The sequence below is a fragment of the Paramormyrops kingsleyae genome, chromosome 12 (genome assembly GCF_048594095.1).
Source record: "Paramormyrops kingsleyae isolate MSU_618 chromosome 12, PKINGS_0.4, whole genome shotgun sequence".
Taxonomy (NCBI): Eukaryota; Metazoa; Chordata; class Actinopteri; order Osteoglossiformes; family Mormyridae; genus Paramormyrops; species Paramormyrops kingsleyae.
Window position 1 is genome coordinate 18,135,148 of NC_132808.1, and position 27,821 is coordinate 18,162,968.

The 27,821-nt window shown below is 42.4% G+C and overlaps 1 protein-coding gene across 1 annotated transcript in view; it reads right to left on the minus strand.

Moving 5' to 3' along the window:
• Nucleotides 1–27,821, minus strand: part of LOC111842617 (phospholipid-transporting ATPase ABCA1-like) — a 163,064-nt gene that overhangs the window by 13,289 nt on the left and 121,954 nt on the right. The window contains exons 40-48 of the mRNA XM_023809414.2: nucleotides 27,565–27,688; nucleotides 26,619–26,748; nucleotides 25,999–26,119; nucleotides 18,623–18,685; nucleotides 14,660–14,766; nucleotides 12,886–13,027; nucleotides 11,815–11,949; nucleotides 11,532–11,635; nucleotides 10,987–11,079 (exon numbers count right to left, since the gene is read on the minus strand). Coding sequence (XP_023665182.2) covers nucleotides 10,987–11,079; nucleotides 11,532–11,635; nucleotides 11,815–11,949; nucleotides 12,886–13,027; nucleotides 14,660–14,766; nucleotides 18,623–18,685; nucleotides 25,999–26,119; nucleotides 26,619–26,748; nucleotides 27,565–27,688 — 1,019 coding nt within the window. The remainder of the gene's footprint in view (nucleotides 1–10,986; nucleotides 11,080–11,531; nucleotides 11,636–11,814; nucleotides 11,950–12,885; nucleotides 13,028–14,659; nucleotides 14,767–18,622; nucleotides 18,686–25,998; nucleotides 26,120–26,618; nucleotides 26,749–27,564; nucleotides 27,689–27,821) is intronic.

The window sequence follows — 27,821 nt, forward strand, 5'->3', positions numbered from 1 at the left end:
CCCTCCCTCAGGAGTACCAGGTAAGGCCGCTATACAACGTCTGCCCTGAAGGTGGCAGCACACACGCAACTGCGGCGCACTATGTGAAGCACATGTGCCTGCCTACATGTGAGGCTTCAGAAGCTAGCACCTATTTGCTGGGTTTCTTTTCATTCTCATAAAAATTCAGGCAGAATCAGAGCATGCAAGCCCCCTGGCGGAAAACGGCTGCGACCGGCAGCTTCCGGCGCGGGGCAGAAAAGGAAGGACGTCACTGCATGACGCGTCGACTCCTACGGCACCTGGATAACGTGCCACCTGCTCTCACCGCGCCCGTCTGCAGCCCCGAGTTTGCTTGCCGGGCCGCGAAGCGGCGAGCGCTAACGGCTAACGACTTTCCAAGCGACATCAGGTCCATTTGCATAATTGAGGATCCAAATTAAACCCTTGTTTCTCGGTAAATATGGACACACTGGATTTGTATAATTCGAGCCACCGGATTGCAAAGTCCCAGGCACTTGCTGTCCGTCTCCATGTGGCTGCATCATTGTGTTGGTGTGAAGGGAAATCTGATAAGCCTGCCTTTAAATTCATTTTCATTAGTTAACAGGTCCACAGATAATAAATCATTTCATTTTGATAGTAGGCAAAACATGAATATTAAATTAGAAAGTATTCGGCATCCAGTCACAGAAAGTATCTTAGAAAGTACAGTCTTTCAAAAAGTCTTGTTCAACTGCTCCCAACGATGGCCAACAACAGCCCCTTCTCACTGCTGTGGTCGGAGAGACGCTACTGCATCCTGAAAGCCAAGACTGAGAGACTAGGGAAGAGCTTCTGCACTCAGGCCGTTTGTAGTCTGAATAAAGACTCCCGTGGGGGGGGGGGGCAACATGGTGGCGTAGTGGTTAGCACTGCAGCTTCACACCTTCTGGGATCAGGATTTGAGTCTCTACCTTGGTTCCATGTGTGTGGAGTGTGCATGTTCTCAAGTTCCCCATGTGTTGTCGTGGGGTTTCCTCCAGGTACTACGTTCCTGCCCCCCCCCCCCCCCATGTGTCATCATGGGCTTTTCTCCAGGTACTCTGCCTCCCCCCCCCCAAATTCAACATACTGAGGCTAACTGGAGTTACTAAAAGGTGAATGGAGTGTGAATGTGACTTGTGACGGGTTGTTGGTGCCCCATCCTGGGTTGTCCCCTTCCTTGTACCCATAGCCTCCGGGATAAGCTCTGGACCCCCTGTGACCCTGAATAGGACAGCAGTTACAGAACATGGATGAATGGACAGATGGGCCTCCATAGCGAATAAGTTCCTTTACACACTTTATCAACCCACTATCACTGCACATTTTTTTCAATTGTACAGTTATTTTGTCCTTAGCGTTCCGTTTTATTGTGTATTATTTTATATCATGTTATTCTTATTTATTCTTTTTCTATTGCTTTGCTTTTCTCCGTCTTTGTACAGCGGAACCCCCGTATCCACTTTGTCAGTAATTGCGGTTTCAGTTATCCATGGTTCACCACGGGCTGAAAAAAATTAGAAAAATTTCAGAAATGGTTCGTAAGTTTCAAACCGCACGCCAAGCGAGTACAAGTGGTAAGCCGGTGAGTATCTCATTACAGGTTATGTAAAGGTATATTTTTCATTGAAAAAATGTGTAACAATAGCCAATGTTTTTCATTGTTCCTTTGTCCCATGAGGGGAATAATATGCATGATTCTCATTGGTCCATCATTCCTTGATACGTGATATTTTTTCATTGCTCTATTGTTTCTTGAGAATTAAGCTAAAACATCCAAATCCCTTTTATTCGAGTACATTACTGTATAATAATGTACAATGTACTTTATTATTACTGTATTTAATGTTGGTCTTTCTGTTGTAATTTATCAATTACCATATGTAAGTACATGAAAATCATGTTATATATGGGGTCCATGGATGGTTTGCCATTATCCAGGATTTTGGCTGTCCGCAGTAGGTCTTGGGACGCATCACCTGCGGATACGGGGGACTACTGTACTGCTTATTTCTTCAAGCACAATCCAGAAAGTAGGTGGAAAAGCATTTTCCCTACACAGTAGTACAGTGTTCGATTGTGTGTGCGACGGATAAATACTTGCCCCTGGTGTGCAGAAGGTTAACGTGCACACCTCCTTGAACGGATGAACAGTGGCGTCCATCTAATATTCATGAAGCACGGCCTTCTCAAAGACGAAATGTAATCGACGTTAGGGAAAAGCCAATTAATGAAACAGCTGCAGGGGATGAGTTCATACTTAGTTTTAAGGGCCAATGGGATGACGTAGCACAGATGCTCCAGTTGTAAAATATCCTCCCTGCCCCTTACCCTCTCACTGCCTCACTGCCACATCTCAGAGTTTGCCCGTTCGTGTCTTGTGAGGACTGCCAGGGTGAGGGGTAATATCTCAGACCTCAGGTGTGCAAAGGGTACCCTGCCCATTTAAATCCTATGGCCTTCAAGGATGTCATGTGCTCCAGGAAGATCACACAATATTGCTTTTATAATGTCAGCCTTCGAAGAATAGACTGTCAACAATGGAGACTTAAGATTATATGGCCCAGTGAATGTCATATGAATATTTAGGGGCATTTTTAAAAATGGGATTTAAGGTCATCCAAGATTTATAGTTGGAAAAACTAACCAGATTCACGAGTTATCATTTACAGAGTCCATTAAGACTGTTGAAAATTTGGAGGGATGTGAAAAATAAAGCATTTATTCATAAATCAGGAAAAATTGCAAGAGTATAGAAATATTAAGGCATATTTAATCTCATGCAGAAAAAGTTTATATTTATGAAGCGTTATTACAAATTCTATACCCTCTGGCTATTATACCCTACGAAATTGAAATATACAGCTGATATATGATTCATTGATTAAATTCCGTTCAAGGTGTCACCCACCTTGTGGCCTGTTCTGCAGGCTCACTGCAATCCTGGACTAGATAAGTGGTTAAGGAAGATGGACAGATGCATGCATGGATGTAACGGCTGCCATCGCTAATCGACATGTGGTCCTGCAGCAGTGAGCATATCCATGACGCGAATCCAAACCCTAAGAGGGCTTTTTTAGTCCCCATGATCAAGGTAATTCACTTGAGTTGCTCCAGTTAATATCCATGATTTAAAAGGATAAAAAGGAACATTTCAAGGTATGATAAAGTGTCTTAAAAGCAATTAAATACAAATGTAAATCCTGAATGACAGGTATGAAGTGAATTAGCTCTGCCGCCACCAACCAGACCACACTATGTCGCTTCTTTAAACTCTCTACTGTAAACTTTGCAATATTCCGTTGGTTGGTCCACCTATGGAAATGCACAAGGCTCTGGGACAGCCATTTTGTCAGTTAGCTCTGTGATAAACACGCAGATCCACTACGATACTTCCCACTCTCAATTTCTCCTCACAGTCAACTCTTCCATTGTGCTTTTATTGAAACAGCTGCTCTTCAGTCTGCCTACCTTCTCCCAGGGATAAGTTGGGGCTGTTAAGCAGATTTGAACCACAACACATACTGTCCTCTGAGTCTCCCTCCTTCTCTGTCCTATGGACTTTCCCACAACCAATGGGGAAACTGAATGAAATGACTCAAAGGGAATTGCCTCTCCCCCCCCCCCCCCCCACATTTTTGATACTCTGGCACTGTGATGTGGCAATGTGATGGAGAGATACAATGAAACGACTGGATGGAGAAATGATTGGATTTCAATTTGGGAAGCGAACTTTAAGTCCATGAACACAGGAATAATTGTTTTCTGCTTTTTTATTGTACATTTCGCCCTGCCGCTGTCGCGTGTCCCAGCGAGTTCAGCACCCGCTTTGTTGTGACTTTTTTTCCCGAACTGGCACGATTTCACGCTGGCATAACATCTGTTAAGGTTGCTCTCAGAAGCACAAGCTGGATTACCCAATGTGTTTCCAGAAAATAAGAGCCGCATGAGTCTGTGTGAGAGAAAGATAAGACGTTGGTGGTATTTTTTCGTCAAGAACTTTCAAGGCACAAAAAACGCCATTATAAATTGTTATAAATAACAATCCCCATCAACCTTGGGTAAAAGCTGCTGAATTGTCAAAGGTTGTTATTCGGTACTCTGCTCAACAAGCAATTTAAATACAGGCCTTCTTCATAGGGCGTTCAATTAATTGTTTCTGTGGAGCATGATAAATGGTTCCTGAAACCACCAGTGCTGGACCTGGGAGTTTCACATGGGCTGAAGGGTATACCAGCGGTGGTAGTAATTACTTCAGACTACAGACAGAATTATTGTAACAGTGAGAACAAAAGCGGTGGCCATTTCCAATGGCTGAGTAAAAATCTCTTTTGTGATGCTTCCCTGTTCTTTTATGAAAGGAATTCCACAGTCAGCAGTTGCTAAGGTATGAGCACTATAATGATACATTTACATTTGACCATTAATTGGAGGGGAGGTCGCTCTCGTTCTGTAAGGGTTTGAAGACAGGGCCCGCTCTACCTTTTAAGGGGCCGATGCAAAGCTTTACTTGGGAGGCCTCCTACTGTACCTAGAAAACGGACAATCATTTCACTTCCTCAGCTACGCAGGTAATTCAGGGTTCTATTCTGCCTATAGCCAGTGTTGGGCATTTCAGACCCAGAAACTACAAATCCAGACCAAGACTTTGTTTCTACCAACCAGCTGAGTACTCTGCGCCTGTGACTCTTTATATTCAACCTTTAATAAGACATACTGCATACATTTTACAGTTCCGGCTACAAAAAAAAAGCAATAATCCACATTTATGGGCATTTTTTGTCTAAACGAAACAATATTTTCTTACACCGTGGTAAACTTTTTTAGGTACAGATATTTTGAGCCATTATCTGCAAGCTGAAAACTAAAAAGCTTTAGGTTTTCATGCCATGGAAACTAAATAGCGGTGAAATGAGCAAACCTTGCGGTCAAGACTGAGAATGATTTATAACCGTTATTATATATTTATGCATGTTTTCCTAGCAAAAGTCAGATGCTTCTTGCACATACTTAAAAGGTACAGAACAAAATCAGGTACAATTCATTTATTCACATGGTCTGGCAAAGTGCCTTTTTGATTTAACTCCCTTAACCCCACTTTTTCCTTGTATTACACTATGTCTCCAAAAACCTATTATTGCGGGATATTTTTAAATGGAGTCCCTCTGTTACTATCTTTTCAATAGCCCTTTTATATCTAGAAGCCTGTCATTATGCACCTGAAAATTTCTGAGTAAGCAAGCTTCACAATGAATTATTTGGTTTATCTGAGCTTCACTGACTTGCAAAACGAGTGCGAAAAAACCCAAAAAGATATTGTGGACGCTGCTGATGGTTTTCAATCCATCAAGCAAATTATGTGAAAATCATTGCCTCGAAAGTTCCAGCAAATAACGTATGCTCTTTTTACTTTACATTATAATTACACAGTGTTCCCGCCACAGCCACCACTCTCCCGGTAATTATCTGCCAATAATCCAGCTCTTATTAATTAATGAACATTATCTGAGCCCTTGAAATAAAGCGCACAGCAGAGGAAAACAGAGAAACTCGTGACGGCTCTCTCAGTTTCCATGGCAAGCAGCTGGCACATCCAGAGCAGCCAATAAGCAGCCTGTTGAAAAATCAACAAACCAAGAAATACGGGTGTGTGTGTGGGGGGGGGGGGGTGCTCTCTAATACCGCTGCATAAAATCTAAATTTCTTCCACTAACAATGCAAATTGCTCTGCATTCTGCTTGAAGAGCATCTTCATATTCTGTATTGATTCCTAAAGGTTAGACCCAGTCACAATAATGGTGGTTATGATTTATGACAGCCTACAGGTAGCGTTCACAACACAGGGCACACCAAGTTAGGGCTTTTGACCACCACGAGCCCCCAGGAGAGTTCGCTTGGTGTATATTCCCTGGTCCACTACTGGAGGCCTGCAGCACCACTGGTCCATCATCACTGGGTGTTTCGTTGATTATGACAGAAAACGCTTCAGTTCATTTGCTGCTTCAGACCCTGCCATCTTCCATTTGGGTTGAGATCTGGAATTGAGCCACGGTAAACCTTTCCTTAGAGGTCCCAGTGGACTCCTCTTGATGGAAATACCTTCTTATGCCAATGCCTGCACTTTCGTTCACGGGCCCTGGGCCCTTTGATTCCTGGAACCTCAGCATCTTTTGCAGTCCTTCTCACTGAGTGTCTCAATAGAGAACAGTCTCTCAGTCACAATGGAAACACACAGAACAAGCTAGTAACGATGCTACGATATGTTTAAAGAGTTTAATGTGTACAAACAGTGGGGGGTAGCTTGTGGCTCAGAAGGTTAAGCATCTGTGCCTCTCATCGGAAGGTTGCCGGGTCAAGCCTCGGCAGAATGATCACGTCCCCCATTGGTGCCCTTGAGCGAGGCCCTTAACCTCCCCCCAAAATATTCCAAGGACATGCATGTGTACCTCAGAAGGACAGCAAGATGGGATTTGTAAGAAGAAACATTAAAATGTACTGCAGACAGCAAATAAAGGACCATCTCTTAATTTATAAGAATACTATCTACATCTACTAAGTAAAATTTACTTGTTTTTTTCCCCCAAAATAAAACTCAAAAAGCCATTTCTGCAAAGTGATACAAGGACTATGTTTGGCCTGAAAATCAAAAAAATGAAATGATGATGGCCTGAAATGAAATTTTGTCAAAAACAATGAAAGATAACATTAAAATTAACATTAACATTAACATTAACATACAGCTCTAGAATAAAAAATATGAAACCACTCTATACTTTTTAAATATCTGCGTTTTTAAATCCTGGTTTAATCCTGGTTCTGCTGGCAGAGGGTTACAATGAGAGGCAGGTTGCTGCCAGGCTCAAATATGCTAAGACAGCAGTAACCAAGAACAAAACGAAGAGGGCAGAAGCAACTTTCTAATGCCAGAGATGACTATCAACTTATCCGGCAGTGCCTCATAAATCGGAGGATGACCTCAAGTGACCTTCAAATGGAATAGGAAACATTAAGCGTTGTGCAGTGCGCTGCTGGGACAGTTCGTATCAGGGCTCCTAGAAGCAGGACTGAAGACCCATGAAGCAAGGGGAAGCCCTTCATCAATGGGAAGCCCTTCATCAATGGGAAGCAGGCGAATACCCATAACTTGAAAAATGAGCAAAACTGAAAATTTTGCTGTGTCTCTTGTTTTTCCAGAGTTGTAGGTTACTGAAGAGAGTCATGCTTATTTAGTCAATATTGTGCTCATTTTAAATAGTAGATAAAATGTGATATTGCGATGCTTGCAGTTTTTTGTTTAAGAACCACATTTAACTTTTGTGACAGTAGGTACTGTGTAATGTGCAGCAGAAGACAGCACTATTCTAATCACAGTTTTCCTAACTGAATTCTGATTTCAATCATTACCAGATTATACACAACTACAGTTCACTTAAAAAAAGATTATTATGGGCCACTGAAAAGCACTCCAATCCACAAGAATAGCTAGAGTGCAAGAGCTCTTTATGAGTGTCAGGAAGGGACTGTGAACTTTGAGGCTTGCTAAAACTCATTACTAAGAGATTGCGATGACTGTTCCCATCTGACATTTCCCACCAAGTTCTTCTCTGCCTTTATTCACATGTGCAGAAAATGATAACACTGTTTCCCAAGCCGGTCCTCGGGGGCCCCCAGAAACTCCACATTTTCACTCCCTCCCAGCTAGTTACCTGGACTGTCTGGCAGAGAGCTGGGCGGGAGCAAAAACATGCACCGTCTGGTGGGTTGGGAAACACTATTATAACACATCAAACACCACCATCATAATAAGAGGCAATCATGTATATTTTTTCTCTCTATTCATTTGACTTTCGGTTTCAAATGTACATGGGTCATGTAAATTTATCCTTTATAGAGTTTTAATATTGGATATTGCCCCACTGGTCAATCACCTACCATAAAATACACTGAAAAGCACTACATGTAAATGTGTGCAACCTGACTTCAACTGTACACCATACACACAGCTACAAAGTACCAAAGAAGTTTCCCCCTTAAAAAAATACATCAAAAATTCTGATATTCTCTATAAGTTTCAGATGCCTCATAAATTTGTTCATTCCTGCCCTAAGAAGATTTACTTTCTTAGGTTTTCAGTGTGTTGCACCAAATGAAATGCAAATGGTATGCATTCCAAACAGACATTTATCATGTCGCATTGGAAACTCTTTTTTTTTTATGCAATATGGCTATAAGAACAAAGGGAATCATACACATTTTCAATTTCATTCTGCTGTTTATCTTCCTACTGTTTGTACAGGGTTGCCTCTATCATTAAAACCCCAATACGTGAGAAATGCCATTCCGTCCCATTTATGCTCTGTGAAAAGCATGGCTACCAAACATGTCCAGTGGAGGAAAAAAACAGATCTTGCAATGGATTATGTGATGTGTTGTCTGGTTCGCATCAAATGCTGTACTAACAAGCTGCTGGAAAGTCTTCGATTCCGTGCAAGCTCTCGCCTCTGACGTGAAGTCTCTCTGCATGATTAAATATCGATATTGATTGTAGTTTTTTTTAATGACCACAACATAAGCAGACAAGCTGCGTGTCTGCATAAATAAAGGGAACAGATGCAGTCAGTTCCGGGGTGTACTGCAGTGAAAAATGCGACACATTGCATTTCTACTGAGGGATGCAACCCTGCTGTGCCTGAATCTCCCTGCACCGTCTACATCTTCCTGTGTAATGTGTCTTCCTTGCATTTATCAAGCCGCTATGAAGATGCATATGTGTGCATGTGATTTTCGCAGAGTATGCGATGCACTGGGAGATTAACAGCAAAATAACAATTGTGGCGTCACAATATACAATTCAGGCCCAGTTTGTCTCCTTGGTGTCCTTCATTTCTATGCCAATAATCGTGGTCTTGACCTTTATTTATTGTCACTTTGGAACGAATATTCAATGAGACATGAATGAATGAGGAGTAAGGAGACTCGAAGGGGCGACTGCTCAACATGGCTCTCAGTAAACATTTATAAGCACTGTTTCGGTTTTTACAGACATCAAACTGTTCCCATCATGCATGTGTTCTGGAGGCCTGTTAAATTCTCTTTTGAATATATCCATCCATCCATCCATCCATCCATTTTCTATACCCGCTTGTCCAAAACCTATCCCAGACGGTTATAGGGTACAGGCAATAACCCAGGATGGGGGGCACACACACCTTTCATACCTACAGGCATTTTGGGAACTCCAATTCACTGGGGGGGGGGGGGGGCTGTGACGACACAGGAAGAACATGCAGACTCCACACAGGTAGAGCTGGGATGGAGACCCTAGCCCAAGTCCCAGAGGTGTGATCATCATCATCACCATCATCATCATCTATTATTATTATTATTGTTTATATGTTCTTTATTCTCAGACCCACAGAGAATTTTACATTTTATATGTTCGTTATAATTTCACTTCATCCAAGACATGAGAGCAGCACCAATAACAGATCCACTACACGATATCTAAGTTATTTCATCACTACTTTTTGGAAGAAAATGGACAGTCTATCACAATTATCGCTAATTGCCCTGACAACTGAAGCGGTTCCGATTTTTGGAAAAATCTCCATTTCACACGGAATGACGGTTATGACTGTAATTACAGTCATCAGATAGGAAGGAGTGCTTATGAAAATGTATATGTGACGAGAGAGCTAGATTAACTGGGTCACTGTCACAGCACCTGTGGTCTTCAGCCTTACCTGTCCCCAAATTGCGTCATTTAACATCTAGCCATGCATTCTTTTCAGAACATAACACAGATGAGTCACTTTGGGGGGAAACACTTCAATTGCACTTATTCTGTCTTCATAACACTTCAATCATTGAAATGTATTAAGACAGCTATTTACATTACCAACACAATCATATTATAATTTTGCACTATTCTCTCCCTCTCCCTGTTACACACACACATACAAACTCTGCCTCAATGCACCGCTCCTCTGTAAGTTGTTTCCCAGCTACAGTGTCCCCAGATGTCTCTCCTTTACAGTCTGAATGCAGAACAAGACAGAAGCAGGTTTTCTATTGCAGAGACGTCTTTAAGCCCCTGCCAATGTCGCCCACACATTTACAATGGGATAATTTGACTTCCTTCAGCTCTCCTACCTAATGATAATCAAAACCAGAATATACATCATTTTTGCAAAATAACTCAATAAAGCATTTACTCGAAGAACGTTTTCTTTGCAGCACTGGACATTTTGCTGCAGCCTGAGTGGGTTTTCTTTCTGCCTGTACCAATTATTTGAGTTGACAACAGCTCCATCTGTGCAGAAAATGCCATCTCAACTTTGATTCCCAAGCCAAGCATGTCAAATTACCGAGCCTCCGAGACCGAAGCACTGCCTATCTCCCCGCCAGACTGCAACATGCACGGTACGGTGACCTGCGTGGCAAACCACAAAAACACGGGGTGTGGTGCCAAGGGGGGGCACATAAGAACAATGGGGTTAAAAGTGGGGTGAACCGAACAAACAGGGGTGCGGCAGAAGTACCACAAACACAAGTGTGGTGAACCAAATGACCGGTGCTGTGACAAAATATGAAAAGCGCAGGGTTTAATGCGTTGAAAAAACACACAGCGTGCTAAAACCGAAAGAAAAAATAAAACAAGGCATGGAATAGAGTGAAAAACGTGTGTGGGGTAAAGTGTGAAAAACATAGCGTAGAGGACCAAACAAACAGTGTGAAAAAACACAGGGTGTGGTAAACTGGAGTGATAAACTGGACTCAAAGAAGGCGTGGCTAAAAAAAACAGTGTTGAAATCAATGCGACAGGCTGTAGGCAGTAGGCCAGTGCTGGGCTGTGTTTGAGAAGCTGAGAGGTTAAACTCCACAGCCTCGTTACATGAGCTGGCCTTCTCTGTGAAGGCACAGTAGTGTAGACAGCCTCCTGTCAGACGACAGTAATGAAGGCACACAGAGCGAGAAGCTCACCTGCTCTTCAGGTGCTGGATGCTGCCCAGGCACTTAAAGCGGCCGTTGACCATGATGGCCATGCGTGTGCACAGAGCCTCACACTCCTCCATGCTGCAACACACAAGGCACTGCTTACATGCTGTTACTCCACATAAAGGGCTTACATGCTGTTACCTGTACTATACCACAGCTGTGGTCATCATGTCTACATCAGTATTTCTCAAAATTGTCCTCGCGGACCCCTATACTGCCCAGATTTTTGCTACCTTCCAGCTGGGAGCTGGGGGGGAGCAAAAACATGGACAATCTGAGGGCCCTTGAGGACCAAATCGAGAAAAACTAATCTAAAACACACAGTCGTCATTATTACGACTGAATAACTGACGCATGATGAGCTCAGTATAGTTACATATGTTCTTCATTAGCTAAAATGTCGACTTCTGGGGACAAGGTTGTTAAAAGCTCTTTATTATCTGCCCGATAATAACGGAATCTGGAAGCTCAAAGCAACATCGCCCCCTGCAGGTCACTGTGAAGCACTGCGGATGGACATAGGAGCTCACCTGTGAGAAGTGAGGATGACAGACCGGCCCTCCTTGATCACGCTGAGGATACAGTTCCAGAGGAAGCGGCGGGCCTTGGGGTCCATCCCCGTAGTGGGCTCATCCTGCAAAGGCCCATTGTTAGCTCTCGACAGAAAGGACAGGCCAGCATTGTCGACTCTCCATTTCGAGACCTCTCTCTGCTCTTAGCTCCACAGTGACTTGCTGCGATCCTCTGTGAGACACTCTTTGGAGAGCTTTATGGTATTGAATTGAGGCTGTGGCTGCACTGTATGACACTTACCAGAAAGACCACTGGGGGGCACCCTATCAGCGCCATGGCGGTGGACAGCTTGCGCTTGTTGCCTCCGCTGTAGGTCCCGGCGGACTTATTTGAGTACTTCACCAAGCCGAGCTTCTGAATGCCCCACTTGGCCACCTGAAGGAGAGACAGGGATGCATTCTGTCATATCACCCTGTGGCCTGACAGTGGCTGTCCCCTGGAACTCATTCAGGGTGTGCAAAAGAGGGCACAGGCCTTTAAGCTTAATGTTGCTAGTTACTGTCCCAAGGGGAGTGTCATCTGCAGAACCATGGAGCAAGAGACTGTACATGAATTTCTTCAGTAAAACTCTAAGCTACATATCTATTTGGAGCAAGGTGACGGCTAAAAATGAAGCAACAATCACAAACTGAGTTTTTATACAGTACATGCTTTAACTGTTCGTATGTCTGAGACCAGCTCTTCTTGGCCTAGCACCCCCCCCATCCCCCCCCACCGAGCGTTTCATCTTGAGAAAAAGAAAAATCATCAAAGAGTCATCACGGAAGGGTTCATCTTCACATCACTTTATACAAAGTGATGGCGGATTTCCACAAGGAACATGTGGCCAAACTGGATTACATCTCATTATATGGAGGCTTATACAACCTTATGATGGTGCTGAAGAGTCAGACCTCTTCACTAAGGAGGATGCGACTCAGTTTCAATATACAGGAAATTAAACTATTTTTAACGCTTCATTTTCCATTTCCAGAAGTACTTCGGAATGCTTCTCTTCACACATCCCATTATGCTCTCCTTTGAAAAGTAAGCAGGCAAATATACAGTTGACAGTGGAGCTTGGGGTCTGAGCGCAGGGCCAGGCCCCCCGGGAGCATTTTTTGGGGGATTATGAGCCTTGCTCCAGGGCCCAAAGAAAATGTCATTATTCACATTCACAGTATCCTGCAGGGGGTGATGTTGTTTTGAACCTGCAACCTTGTAACCTGTACTTCATAAATAACTGTGTACTGTACCCTGAAGTGTGTATAATGACCCATAAGGACAGAATAAGTGCAAATGCACACATGCATAGTTGAGGCACCTGCTCACCATTTTAACTTCCTTCTCTGGTACTCCACGAATGCGTGCATAAAACTCCAGGTGCTCCTGGCCAGTCAGAAGATCATCTATGGCGTCAAACTGTGGGCAGTAACCCATGTTCTGATGGACGTCTGTCATCTGTGTACGGATACTGTCAAAGAGCACACATTCTGGAAATTAGGCCTTTCATTATATCCGTGTACAGCACACACAAGACCCCTGTGGAACAGAGAGCAGCAGAATCAAAAGCATCTATGTTCTGTATATGGCTGTAGAACACACAACTGTATAGGGACCTGGTGCACACTTATGTCAATACACATACAGTAGGGTGTATGGCTTGGGAACACACCTTAGGTTATAGCGGTAAGCGGGAATGCAGCCACATCCCGCTAGCCCTTTTGGAAAGGTGGAGGGCTCCTAACAGCTCTTCTGAACACAGGAATTTGAGAATTGTGCTTTCATTTTCACCTAAATTATTTTTGACAGAGCATTCTTGAATGCCACCCAAGACGCGGCGCACATTGAACGCGTTACTATGACAACGTCTCGACCTGAAAAAGTTCTCGCAGAACGAATTCTACAGCCACTAGAGCCTCTGGCTGATCCAAAGACACAGCAACCGTCACATGGAGAGGGGATAAAAAAATCTGCCACCATAAAGAAAGAGAGAAAGTCAACAGCAAGCTGTACAGCAATTGCATTTCTGCTATGAGATTCGAATTTGGCTTTACTAGAGTGATAAAAGTGTCCTGATCACGTTAAAAGGGGAAAGAAATCAAGTTGGTTGGAAAATTAAGGAGATCCACTGGATAAGAGAATTATAAACATTATGTAAAATTAAATCAGGTTCAAAGACTTCCAGCCGCCCACCCGCTCGTCCTCCCGTCCAAGGGTGCAAAAATTTATCTTCTGATTTACTTCTTTTTAAGGCACACTGGCCATGGTGAGGAGCAGCTTTAGCGCTAACCCTCCAGGCAACGTACGTTTTCATGCAGAAATCAGAGCAACTATACTGCCTCAGTACATCTCTGATGTCAATTTTGGCACAATCTGACCCGGTTTTACCATAACTGACGTTGAAGGCCTATCTCTCACTGGACTTCATTAACTGCAATTACAGCATAAAAGGGAATTTGGCCTACATCATGATGAAGACGGGACTAGAAGGAAAATATGTCATCCACTGATTTTGTTATGGTAGCGTTATTGTCAAGAGTAGGATATCAATATTAAGCAAAACAAATTTTTCTCAATTTTGAGTGATCTTGACCGAACACAAATCAGACAGATGCACAGACCTAACGCTCGCTGTGAAAATGAATGCTGACCGTTCATCATTCCACTGCCCAAACTCAGGCGATCGCAGTAACTGTTGACTTCATACCACATCAGTTAACATTAACAGCAATGTGAAGGCCTTGAGATTTTCAGTTGGGTCCTTTGTTGATCAGAGCCAGAGAATAGCTTCATGAAAAATTAACTATGGCAACAGCAGTATGCTTCGAAACACACTGGACCTTAGGGTGAAGCTGGTCTAGGAGAACTGGAAAGAATTAGTGAGGGCAAATAATAATGTTGCCATGGAAACGCCTGCCCAAGAATATTATGGAAAAAAAAACAAGGCCTTTCAGCTAGGTGAAGATGAGTTGAATAAGCATGGGAGTAAGCAGCAGAGCCCAAAACATCTTCTGCTGGATTTGTATTAGTGTGAGGAGAACAAAGAGAACAAGAGTCTACATTTAGTGACAGGACCCAAACTCTGATTGGTTAATATATCTACCTGTAACCGTTCAAGAAGGCATCTCCGCTGGAGACTGCGATGTCCCCCGTCAGCATCTTGAATGTGGTCGTTTTTCCAGCTCCATTTATACCCAACAAACCAAAGCACTGTAGATAAAGGGGAAAAACAGGACTTTTACAATGCAGCTGATTATGCAGATATGCAGGCGGAGAGACACAGATTAACGGGGGTGACTGTAGCATTGTGGCTGAGTGCATCTGAGGTGCACAACCACATCATCAGGTCTGCAGAGGAGACAGTGGAGGCTCTGATCAGCAACGATGATGGAACTGCATACAGACAAGAGTCAGAGTGAGCAGCGGCGTGACATGCGGATAACGACCTGGCCCTGAGTGTGGAGAAGACCGAGGAGATAATAACAGATTTCAGGAAGCCCAATATGGTAGCCTCCACTAAACATCAATCCACTGTGAAAGTGGTAATATGTGTACCCCAAGATCCTTGGAGTAGACATATCAGATGACCTGACATCATCTCCCAGTGCCCACCTCCTCTGCCATCTGAGAAGACCAACCCCAAACCCCCCCTCCCCCCCAGCCCAGTTCTAGTGACTTTCTACAGAGGAACCATAGAGAGCTTCCTAAACAGGTGCGTTACTGTCTGGTACAGGAATTGCAAAGTCTCAGACTGCAAGTCCCTCCGACAAATGGTGAAGGCAGCAGATAAGACCATAGGAACCTATCTACCTACCCTTATGGACATTTATATTAACAGCTGCACAGCAGAGCCCACTCTATCACATGTGATCCCTCACACCTGTCATACAGCCTGTTCATCCTCTTCCGTCTGGAAAAAGGCTCCGGAGAATTCTGGGCACCACCACCGGGCTCTATAATCATTTTCCCCCACAGGCTATCAGATTTCTCAGATGTGTTCGAAATCACGTACTTGCACAGCACCTACTGAATTTCATTACAAGCGTACTACTCAACTGTTAATGAAGTATATGCTGTATGTATGCATAACAACATTATATATGTACCCAGTATGTATGCACCCAAACATTGCATACTGTATATATGCACCGAGTATATATGCATACAGTATGTATGCACCCAGACATATTGCATACCCGGTAGTTTACCAATGATGTAGCTTGACATATTTCAGTCAACTGGGTACCGTTTTCTACTTAAATTTGTACAGAGAGAGCACTTCCTCTGCCATCTTGAAACAAACTCTTGAGCAAGTGGCATTCTGTGCCTCTGGTTGTAGCTCCAGTGGTCTTATGGGATAGTGTAATGTCCACCAGTTGCACACCTTTAAAATTTCATAATTGTAGTATGCAGTATGTAGCATGCAGTATGTCATCCGATTAGTTTGCCGACTGTCCCCTCTGTACTGAGGATTCAGACATACTGCTCACTTAGCACATTATATTTCACCTACTACATAGCTAACAAATATGTGATTTCAGACGCGTCTACCCACCATATAAATGTTGGGAAAACGCACATTTATTTCTGCCATTTGCACGGCCTACTGCCTAAACCACTGTTCATTGTTGTTGTCATTGATGTATATTTCTGTGTAATGTTTTATTTTATTTTATTTTTATTCTTATTTGCGCCCCCCCCCCCCCTCCCAGGCCAGCATTTATTGCTGAAATGTATCTTGTCCTATAATCACAATATCATTTCATGCATGAAACGGCAATAAAGTGGCTTGACCTGAGAATCCTTTGAGTCTGGTACATGAAACACTTTAGTAAAAGTGAATTTGCACAAAAGGGTGAAAATGGGAAAAATCTGCTGATTTTTGAAGCTGTCGTTGTCAATACCAGCACCAGCAATTTTAACCAGCATAGGAAATAATTTTCATGTCACATTATCAGTTTTAGCTCTGATTCCTTCACTTTAAGAAGAAGGTTTCGCACACCACACTATATTTTGGCTTTTGTGTTAACTTTTGCAGGCTGGTCCATCTCAGCATCAGGCATCGCACAGGCTGCAGTGACGCAGGAGGACCAGTGACAGTCTGGAACCGCTGAGGCTGATTGACGCATCAGGTTTATAACAGGGTTGATTGACACCGAGAAGAGGTTAACGCTCCATCACTGTACACGCCACATTACATGGCAAGCATGCAAAAATCTCATAGGATTCCTGGAACGTAAACAGGTTAGAGATTTTCCATTAAAAAACATCTTTTGGATTAAATAAAAAAAATACCCCACCAGTTCCAAGGGGATTTGCGTGTACGTGAAAGTGAATAAGCCTTTGTTGCTTCCCCGAAACTTAAAAAGCAGCTTGGTATTCTGCACGCCTGGGAAGATGCTCGTGTCAGCTACCACAAAGTGCTCTTTATCCTGGCTCCACATCTTTCAGAGCAAACTGCCACACACCACGTGCCTTTCTCAATGCTGTATTAAGAGCGCTGCCCCAGCCTAGCTGACATTTAAAGGTGTATCGCAGTGTTTCCCAATCTGGTCCTTGGGGACACCCAGAAAGTCCACATTTTTGGTCCCTCCCAGGGAGCAAATATGTTTACTGTCTGGGAGGGAGCAAAAATCTGGACTGGCTGGGGCTCTTCAGGGACTGGATTGTGAAACGCTGATGCATTGCAATAAATCATCATTGAAAATTACATAAAAAGAGAAGTGACGCACAATGAACTACAATGGTGTAAGAAATCAAGAGTCTTATATATGATTATATATCTGTTATGCTTTGTTTTGCAAGCTTTTATGAAGGATGGCTGCAGAAAATGCTCCGTGCCCCATGGTAATGGGTTCCTGAGTAATGTAAAAGTGCTAAACTGCTTGGAGTTAATTGACATGCCAATGCATACCACGTTCATCTACCCTTTTCCCCAATGAACATCCAGGTGAAATGCCATGGCGGTATACAGGTAATTAGCCTGAGACGGATGACATCATTTAAATGACATTGAGTGTATTTATTCAATTCCAAATGCCAAATTTAAGATGTATTTTGCTCACTATCCCCTAAAAAATGGCAAATAGGAAATAATGGTAACATAACAAAAATATAAATATATATATCAAAAAGTTGTGGTTACGCACCCAAGCTACATAGTCATCCTGGTTCATATGGTGTTATAGTTGGAAGTATGGTATAAAGAATATTAAGGAACTCATGTTAAACCTATGGAGGCAGAAGAGCGAGGCCTCGTGATTTCGTGTGGAATTAAATATCGTGTGACGGCGCGCGCACACACACACACAGCCACTGAATATTTCATTCATTTCCATTCATCGATCTATTCTTGTTTGTTTACGTAGAGAGATTTAGATCACAGCAGCGCTCACTCGATGGCAATAAGCATCCCACTAAATAATGTATGACAGATGCTGAAGAACCACAGCTACCCGGCACATTATTCCACTGACATTTATATGAATATGGCATAAACAGGAAAATGAAGATGCAAAGATAGGCCCCATATTCATGTCAACAATGAGGGGATCATGTATAAGACACAATTGATAAAAATGCTAAAAATATTTCCTTCCTGCAGTTTCATCCCACTTGATTTTTCCTCATTCCTTTTTTTTATTATTATTATTATTTTTCAAACGTGTGTCAGTCATAAAAATTAGTTCTGCGTTATCCATCCATCCAGCCTTATGACCAGTTACTCTGCGCACATCTTACGAATACATTTTCCTCTGTAGAGGAGTTCCGAGTGCACCAGTGGCCAAAATTGTGGAAACGGGTAGCTTTTTTGGCATTACGCTTTAACAATTACTACACGAATATTGGCTGTAATGTTTAGAAACAATCAAAGAATGTTACGAATATCATACATTGGATGATTAAATAAGTAACTGGAGCAACATCTGAATAAAGTTCTGCCAACTAAAAAAGTGTTTCCACGATTTTGGCCACTAGTGTAGATGATCCTGTGTAGTTGAATTAACAGCAGATACCCTTGTATCAACGTGCTTTGACATGCCTTATTGGGGAGGCGCTCTCTCACCTCAGCAGTAGGTACCCCCATGCATATCCCATCCACCGCTGGCCTCTTCTTTCCGCGGTAGATCTGCAGGGGACAGAAGGTCGGGAGCTTGAGGGCGTGAAGGTGACTACATGAAATACATCATTTCAGCTGCCGTGTTTCTACTTGGGGGATACAGGATGGACAAATGTAGCCAGGGAGAAAGAGCCTACCCTCAGCCAGGGATTGTTTCAGTTATAATGGTGGCCTTCATTGTTCATCATTGCCCAGGTGACCACATTTAGACCAGAATAATCTATTCACCTATCAGAGCTGCCCACACAGGCAGACAGTTCAGGTCCAGAAAGTATAAATCCAGACCAAGATTTTGTTTCAAGATTCAAAGAACTTTATTAATCCCAAAGGGAAATTGCTTTGTCATGGTTATACAGTTGCTCTGATTAATTTACTGGGAAGAAAGGGAAAAAAAAACTAACCAACTAGAGGTGAACTATCCACCCTCTTGTTGCCCAGTCCTATTAATTTTTACTTTTCATCACAAACCCATAAACCAGGGTTTGTGATGAATCGCCAAATTTGACTGATTTGAAGGTGTTACATAAGACATGGAATACAAAGACTAAAAAAGGTCCCAAAGTTGGTACAAGAAATGATTAGGAAAAAGAATTATACAAGTTAATGTTTCTCAAAGGTATGTCTCAAAATATTCATTTTTAAAGTTCCCATACTTTGTCAGATATAGACTGAATATTGACTCAATGATGAATAAATGATGAAATAGTGTAAAGGTTAATGTGCAGGTTATCTATGTACATGTTCAGTATATATGATCTGGAATTCTGTAATAGATCTACATTTATAGGTCTGAAAAACTTTATTCTTTATTCTTTTTTGTCAGTTTGAAGGTGTGATGTGGAGTCCTTCAACTACACACGGTCCTACAGAAATCCAACACCATTTTTCTAGAAAAAAAAAAAAATCCTCAGTTTTAACAGTTTGCTTAGTCCTTTCGTCGCAACAAAAAATATTTTCAAGAAGTCACTATTCTGGTCAGGATGTGAATCCTGAAGCCATAGCTAGCTCAGAAAAAAAATGGCTGCAGAAAAAAACGGCACAGCTTGTGTACTGGCCTGACTTTGCGTATCTGTTTGTCGAGGGTGTGGTGAAGGACGTCCGGTCGGGACTCGACACCACCGCCTACCGGCTGCCGACATGCTCTCCCTCGGCCTCCGGATGTGTGGTCAGGTGCCACAAACAACCTACAGAGCTGCCTTGCTACACTGTCAGAAAAATGAGCACCAATTTGTACCTTTATTTGTCACTCGGGCTGTACCCTCAAGGGTAAAGGTACCTCTTAAGATACAGATACGGACTATGAGTAACGTTTTTGTACCATTTTGTTGTTTGCACCTTGGGGAAGCTCCTCAGAGTCCATTTCTGTACCTTAAATTAGACTAAAAGGTACATTTACCTACAATTAGGGTACAATTGGCAGACCCTTGAGGGTACAGCCCCAGTGACAGGCAAGGGTACAAATTGATACTATTCTGACACTGCATGCATGAAGCAGGGTTACTTCCTTTCCACTGTTTAAGCATTAATGTTTTAAGCTGTAGTCAAAGTATAACATTCTACAAAAAAAAAAACATGTTTTTAAGAATGCAAAGTAGATTTATGTTTTAATAAAACACAGACTTATGTTTTAACATAGCTTCTTTCAGATCAGCTATCGTCATTAAAAACCTTTAAAAATCCACATTTTGGGAGGAAGGCTACTCGTATGGCAGGTTTAAACATTTTTTTGTCACTGCAGCTGCAAGTTACATCTGGTAATTAAACAATCATAGCTGGCAGGAAAGTAGAGGACATAGAGGAGATGGAGGAGAGGCATTGCTGCTTCCCAACGATACTCTGTTGCTATAATTTTTGACCTACCTTTGAAATTTATTCGCCTCTTTCACTGGAATGTTTTCTGGAGTAATTTTTTGTGTATTTGTTTCAGAAAAGTCGTTTCTTATTACAGTGCAGGGAAATTATTAGGCAGGCCTCCTAGAATAGCAAGCTGCATGTAGCTATTTGTTAATAAAAGCTTTTTTTCGTTTCTACATTAAAATTTAATTGCACTATGAATATTTTAATGATTAGCTATGTTAGATATATCTATGTTATTGAAAATTGATATTATTGGGAGGGGGAGCAAATTCAAAACACACACAGCTGTTATACAAATGTTAAGTTAATAATTTTGCTTGTGTATTTTTTTAGAAAATATGCATGTTTTAAATCTTGTATACATCAATAGTTCATTAAATCTATAAATGAAGGGTTAATGCATAATAAGTCACAGATATTTTGGTTGTAGTACTTGTGTGAGTTAGAGATTTGAGAGTAGTGATGTCAAACAAACTAAACTCCAATCAGGCAACCACAGCACAATCAGAGCTAGATAAGATTTTAACAACTCTGAGCTATTAGTTAAGTTCTCCCCAAACGAGCTTGATGGGCTGAATGGCCTCCTCTCGTTTGTAAATTCCTTATGTTCTTAAATATGTCCCTTTATATTATTGCCGGCGTATAATGCAATAGGGACAGCTTTTTCCAAGTCTGTGCTAATGTTAGGAATCATACTTTCGGAGTTTCTACATATATTTTTTCACTTTTTTTAGCAGACACTTTTGTCCAAAGCGGCATACAAGTGAGGCTAATAGTACAAGACAAACATCCATGTTCTCGGGGAGTCGACTAGGCATAAATACAGCTAGGCTGAGGTACCAAGTACTAGTGTAAGCAGTATTGCAGCATGAGCAACACAACAACTTCTAACTAAGCAAGAACCCAATAATGACTATTCAAGAACCAGAAATGCAACATTAGGTACATAGTAGAAAAAATTGAAAGCCATCAGGGGTGCATTTCCCAAAACCACGTTAGCAACTTGCGTGGTTCGAACTATGTAAGTATGACGCAGGTGTTTCCCAAAACCATAGTTCGAACTACGGAGGTAACGACGCTGCGAACTTACGTAGTGCGATGCATTGTTAAACGACGCAGGTGTTTCCCAAAACTATAGTTCGAACGAATGTTCGCAAACACTGTCATTAAGTTGCGTAGTTCAAATTACAGTTCTCGAGCTGTAGTTAGAAGCTTAGTTCCGGGTAAATATGTCAGCGATGGTGGTAAATGCAGTCTAAGAAGGGTATAGTCACCGTGAGAAGAATTTACCGTAAGAAATTTAATAATCTTTAATACCTAATAAGGAATAATTTAGCTCTACGATCACATATAAAGTGAAGTTGTCTGAAAATGTAGTTTGAAACGTAATTGTGTGGGTCTCTGGTCATAAGTAAGGTATGATTGTATATTAGATCGACCAAGTCGGCAACTGTCTGTAGTGAGCAACAGGGTGAATTCTCAGACTGCAAAGAATTGTATTAGCACAGCGGTGGCAAATTTTATGCAGAAAGGGCCATTAGGCATGCAGCTTTTCGCTCCAACTCCTTACTTAAAGTAGTACATAGAGGACTGATCGACTTGCACACAACTGATCGAATGGTTATCCCCAAAAAACCTGCAAACACACCAGCCCTTTCTGGATAAGATTGCCCACCCCTGTAGTAGCATATGCAGTTAGTGTGTATTAGTGTAGTGTAGTGGTAAAATATATTGTGTACTCAGTGGTCATTGTGCCATATGGTACACTTCGCCACATATAGTAAAAAAAATAGAGAAATAATTAAAAAACATTAATAAAAGAAAAGAAATAAAACCCAATAATAATAAATCATTATCCCTTGTATGTGTACATGTGTGTATTTGTAGCCCTATGCAGACCATTGGATGTTGTGCAGTTTCTTCATTACACACATAACTTCAGAGGGACAACAGAAAAAGTACAGCACTTTGATGAAGTACTCCTTATTGACTGACAGAATGACACTACAGCGGTCAGATACGAATCCATGCCTTTGTACTCAGGAAATGACGTCTGTGATGTTTGGATATTACACGCACCTGTCTATTCCAGTCAGCCACTAACATTCTGTAAGAGACAACGTCGGACCAGGAATTATAAGTGTTCGTAGTGTGACTGAAACACAATGAACTGCAATCAACGTAATTACAGATGGAACGTAGGTCACAAAATGCAGTGTCATAGCTAAAAGTTCTTCTGTTTACCACTCCTAGAAGCATCCCATTATTTTGCCGCTATTGCTATTTCTGAGTTTTTCATATTATTGGTGTTATGTGACTGACACAATATATTGATGACGTTCGAACTACAGTAGTCCCAACGAACTATCGTGGTTCAAACTACTGTGATACGACGGTTTTGGGAAACAGTCGTACTTCGGATGTTGGTTAGTTTGAACTACCATAGTACGATGCATCATTAATACTAACTTCCATCGTTGTTTGGGAAATGCACCGCAGGCTAGCAGGGGATTCCTGGAACGGATGACCTAGTGTCTATTTGCTAACATCTTTCAAGAAAAGATCCTGATGAGAAGCTCGCTTTCCTCTGCCCCTCAGAGACAGATTTGCGTGACACGTGACCCGATTTCCTGCGCCTCTGCTGTCGGATGCTTTCCAAAGAGGCGCCAAGGATGATGCTTCCTCAGTCCCCCATTCTTACTGCTGAGCTCGGTCATAACGCTGGATCACAGCTGTGCCCTGGAGATAGCGTGCTTATATTTACATGATAAAACGACTGCGGGAAGACCATAAACAGGAGCCCGTCATGCACGTGGGGCGCGCCGTGCAGCCGCTCCGTCTGTGTTCATTTCTTGTGTCTGTCGGGGGTGTACAAGCATGGAGGGTCTCACAATGAGCGAAGGAGGAACTAGAGAGACTCGGCATTCTGCGTTCCCATCTTCCTGCTGTTTAATGTGTGATCGCTTTCATCCGCAGTCTGGGCGAACTCGTTCTTGAAGTCGGGACCGAGCCTGAATTTCAAACCGGTGGCCCCATTCAGGAAGGGCCTTTTCGGGGAAACCGCAGACGCAGTTTGCATCGCAATGCAGCAAAAACAAAACGATGCCATTGAAACGGCCTCCGCAAACATCAGCCGCAAACAAATGGGCTGTACCGTCGAGCAGGATCTTCGCCAGAGAGACCTGGGACACACGGTTCCAGAAATAGCTGTTAAATCAGGAAACGGATCAGCAGCTCAGAGGCAAAAAGCAGCAAAAAAAAAAAATCCATGATCTTAAAGCAGGATTAACTGCTTTCCCATTTTCCAAGTTGAAGTTAGACAATTATTCTCTATCAAATCAATTATCTTGATTTAAAATTATTCATGCAATTTCTGACATACTTCAGATGTTTAGAAATATCCATATCCTTTGGAAGACGTATAAATGAGGTTACTTTATAGCAGCGAGCAACCAATTTTTTCCCCCCAAAATTACTTTCTTTTCATTACAAAAAAAAGATTACCATCACATATCTGCCTTGTTTTAGGATGACAGCCTCAAATTAAAACAGATATTGGGTTCCTGTGGCTGCATGTCAATTCCCTGGAATGGAAGGTTACATTAGAACTGAGAGGAGGGCTTTACTTCTGTGCAAAACTTTATTTATAAAAACGTACATACATTTCTGCATTGTCAGCATCTCTGGAGGTGGGGTTGCCCCCCCAAGTCTTTTTTTGTCGTTTTCTCACATTTTTCCACTTCCACACACTATTTTATCATTTAGTAATATTTTTAGGCCAAATATTTTTGGTAAAGCTTAGGAACTGTGTAATTAACGGCACATACATAAATAAACTGGACTGAATATAGAAGCAGATGTGAAATGAAAGAAGGAAAAAAGAAAAATAATGAATGTTAGGTATGTCTGCACTGGTCTGCGATTAATGAAGGATTCACCACCCCCCCCGGCTATGCGATTGTTGTTTATCCCTCAGCTGTCGCTCTCTTCAAGTGTAGTAGCAAGTAAAGCATTTGCAGGCACAAAAGAAGCCCAGAGTGACTGGTGACGAAGGTGTCACTCCAAGGGTGATCAGAAAATCCATGTCAGGGAGGACACTTTGAGCTTGGGCAGGATTTGCAAACTACCATTTCAATTATGTCATTAATGTGAAACAGCTGGATGAGTCTTTCAATCAAGGAAACAAAACAATCAAAGCACAGGAGCCTTTCAGTTTTAAAGCAGTTTGTAAAATCTGAAGTAGCTCTTAGTGTCCCTCCTGATAAGGATTCAGTGGTCACCCTACATCACTGTGCAAGACCATCACTACGGCTTCTGTGGTAGGATGGCCATTCTCAGTTGTGGGTCGTTCTTCCCAGCTCGGAACATTCCTAGGTTGGTGGGAGAGCCAAATATTTCTTAGCGGTTCATGTTCCATGTAGCGCATGGGCTGATTAAGGGGGGTATTATGAAGGTCAAATCGAACTTGCACAACTGGAATTAACACTGTGAGGATTCAGGTATTAGATGTTAAGTAAGCTGTGGTTCACAATATGGTTTATGGTCCCTAATAAAAAAGACCTTCAGAAGACTGGCCCAGCTAATAGGCTCAGATTAATTGTACAGGAGCTGAGAGAGTTTTGTGACTATTTTACATCAGTTTTGGCTTGGGCGTCAGGGTGTCTGTGGGCTGTTACATTACATTAATTCAGTTACCAGACTGTGTTATCCATCCAAAGTGGTTTACATTTTTTAGGGAGGGGAGGGTCAGCTAGCCCTGAGAGCAATTGAGGGTCGGGACCTTACTGAAGAGCCCAGCCCTGGGATTTGAACTGGCGACCTGCTGGTCAAAGATACAGCATCCGAAGCTGCTAGCCAGACACTGCCACCTCATTGGAGGTGGAGTCCTGGTGGGGGCTCCATAGATAGGACTGAGCCAATCAGGAAAGGGGCACCGCTAAGATGGAGAACTTGCGTTATCCGGTGATGCTGAGGTAAACACCATGAAGGACGAAGGATGATCACAACACAATCAAGCCATCTGTTATTCAAAACAGGCACTATTCTTCAGGAGTACAACTTGATTGCATCTATTGAAGAGAGCAGGAAATTCTTTTCGGTTATTCCTATTATTATATTTGCATTTGGGGCTTTTTGATTCCTTCTGGGAAAAATTATCGTAAATCGCCGCAGAGTTCTTTGCGACAGGTTGTGTATAAAATGCCCTACATTAAATAAAAATGGAAAGATTTATCGCACACCATTATCAGCTCCACAGAATAACTATATTCACTCAAAACAAAAGTAAGAGATCTGTTGAGCCCTGTTATTCATTTGGTACCCCACACGGCACAACACGAGGCTGATGTTTATTATCTAACCAAAAAGTACTTTGAGAAACTATCCTGCCAACTATTTTCTTGATAGTGCAGTGTGATACAATCGTGGCAGCAGCAGAATGTCCCGTGTTAAAGCATAGCTATTACCTTCGTTAGATCACACACTCTCAGAAGGTCAGTCCGGGCTCCCCCCTGGCGCACACGCAGCCGCTCTGCTGCCACGTCCATGTCCTCTTGCTCTGCCCTCTGCTGCCCCACCTTCACCAGCCTGACAGACAGAGGAATGGACCAATCATGAGAAGGTATAAAAAATGCCGATGTTCAGAGTCTGAGGAAGACAGTTCTGTCTGGTGGTTTTTATTAAAACGTATTTACCTTTTGTCTCAAAGTTCAGATAAGCATTGGACAACCTTCGCAAATAAAATGATAATTGGACAGCTTCCTTTGTACCACAGCCTTCTGTTTCAGGCATTCCTGTTCTCTATATGCTACAGTCTATTCTACGATTCCATTTACATCCCTCTTTGTTCTAAGACTGAGATCGTTTTTCTAAAAAAGCTCATCTGCTTCTTTTCCTGCACGTTCTCTGTATCTGGATGTAAAGGTCTACTAATCCCAGAAACCGCGAGCTAATGAGATATCGCTTGCTTGATCAAAATTATTTACTGAATAGTTAACCATCAGGGTATTGTCATTAGGCTGATACAGCAATCTAATTCTGGAATTCAGTTGGGTGCTTGATCTTGAAACGACATTGAGCTCCTTGCCTGGGTTTGAAGAAGAACTTGTACTGGATGAGGAGCGTCAGAGTGAACATCAGGATGCCCTGGATGGCCATGGCACACAGGTTCTTGCCCACCATGGCCCAGCTGAGAGGATTCTGGAAGCGATCCTCTCCTGAAGTTGGACAGAGAACGGGGGTTATCTGTCTATTCAGCATCAAACCTCTGATGACCTTCCTGCTGCGACCTTCCAGAATACTCACAGTGAAGTAATAATCATAACATTCGCTGAATAAAGGACAATCAATATTTAAATCAAACTTTCAAAGGCACTTTGTGATGCTTTAATGAATTTCCATTCCATAATGTTACACTTCAAATGTAATTTGTCTCAGCAGCAAAATGCAAAAAAAAACACACAATATGTATTCTGTGACTCATTATTTATTTATGTTTTTTTGTTGTCTATGGCATTGGTGTCAGATTTGTTCCTGCCGGTGATGCTGGTAGATCACCCAAAAAAGCAAGCCTTATAAAAGGCACTGTAACTGGCGAAAATAAAAGATTTTTTTCCCTATGCTTAGATAAGCCGAAGCCACTTTCGGTCTCATTCTGTGCTAAATAGGCCCTTTCTAGACAAGCCTTTTTACGTGGTGATTGCCTTCCTCTTGTGCTCCATACTGCAAATGATTCCTCAAATGGCAATTCTTTGCTATACTTCCACAATGGAAACACATTTGCTCCCCTGTCATGTTCGCTTCTGTACATCACCCTTCTAGTGAATGCCAGTTATGTCAAGTATTCGGCAATAGCAGGTTACAAAGGCCTCAATAACAAAACCCTAACCTATAATTCCACAATAAGCATGGCTCCCATTGTACAATATAATATTTTCACCATCTTTTTATCTCATGAATGTTACTTGCAGTATTTTTGGCCTCTGCACTCTCATTGACTCAGCTAAAGAACCAAGAATTTGCAGGACACTCACCGAAACTGATAAACAGTGTCGCCATGGCCTGGTTCTTGGCCATATCGATGAGCCCCCTTCCAAGGCAAAAGTGTGGGAAGATCAAGAGAACCTGCTTCACAATGTCGTTGATACGGGAAATGTTCTGTTGAGGAGAAATGGGGAAGTATCTTACGTTGACACGTTTGTCATAACACGATGGAACACCCGGGAGGGCACGTGAGGTTCTAGGATTTGCCTTGGGGAGGCTCTGGGGAGCTGGAAGAAGATAGATGCTG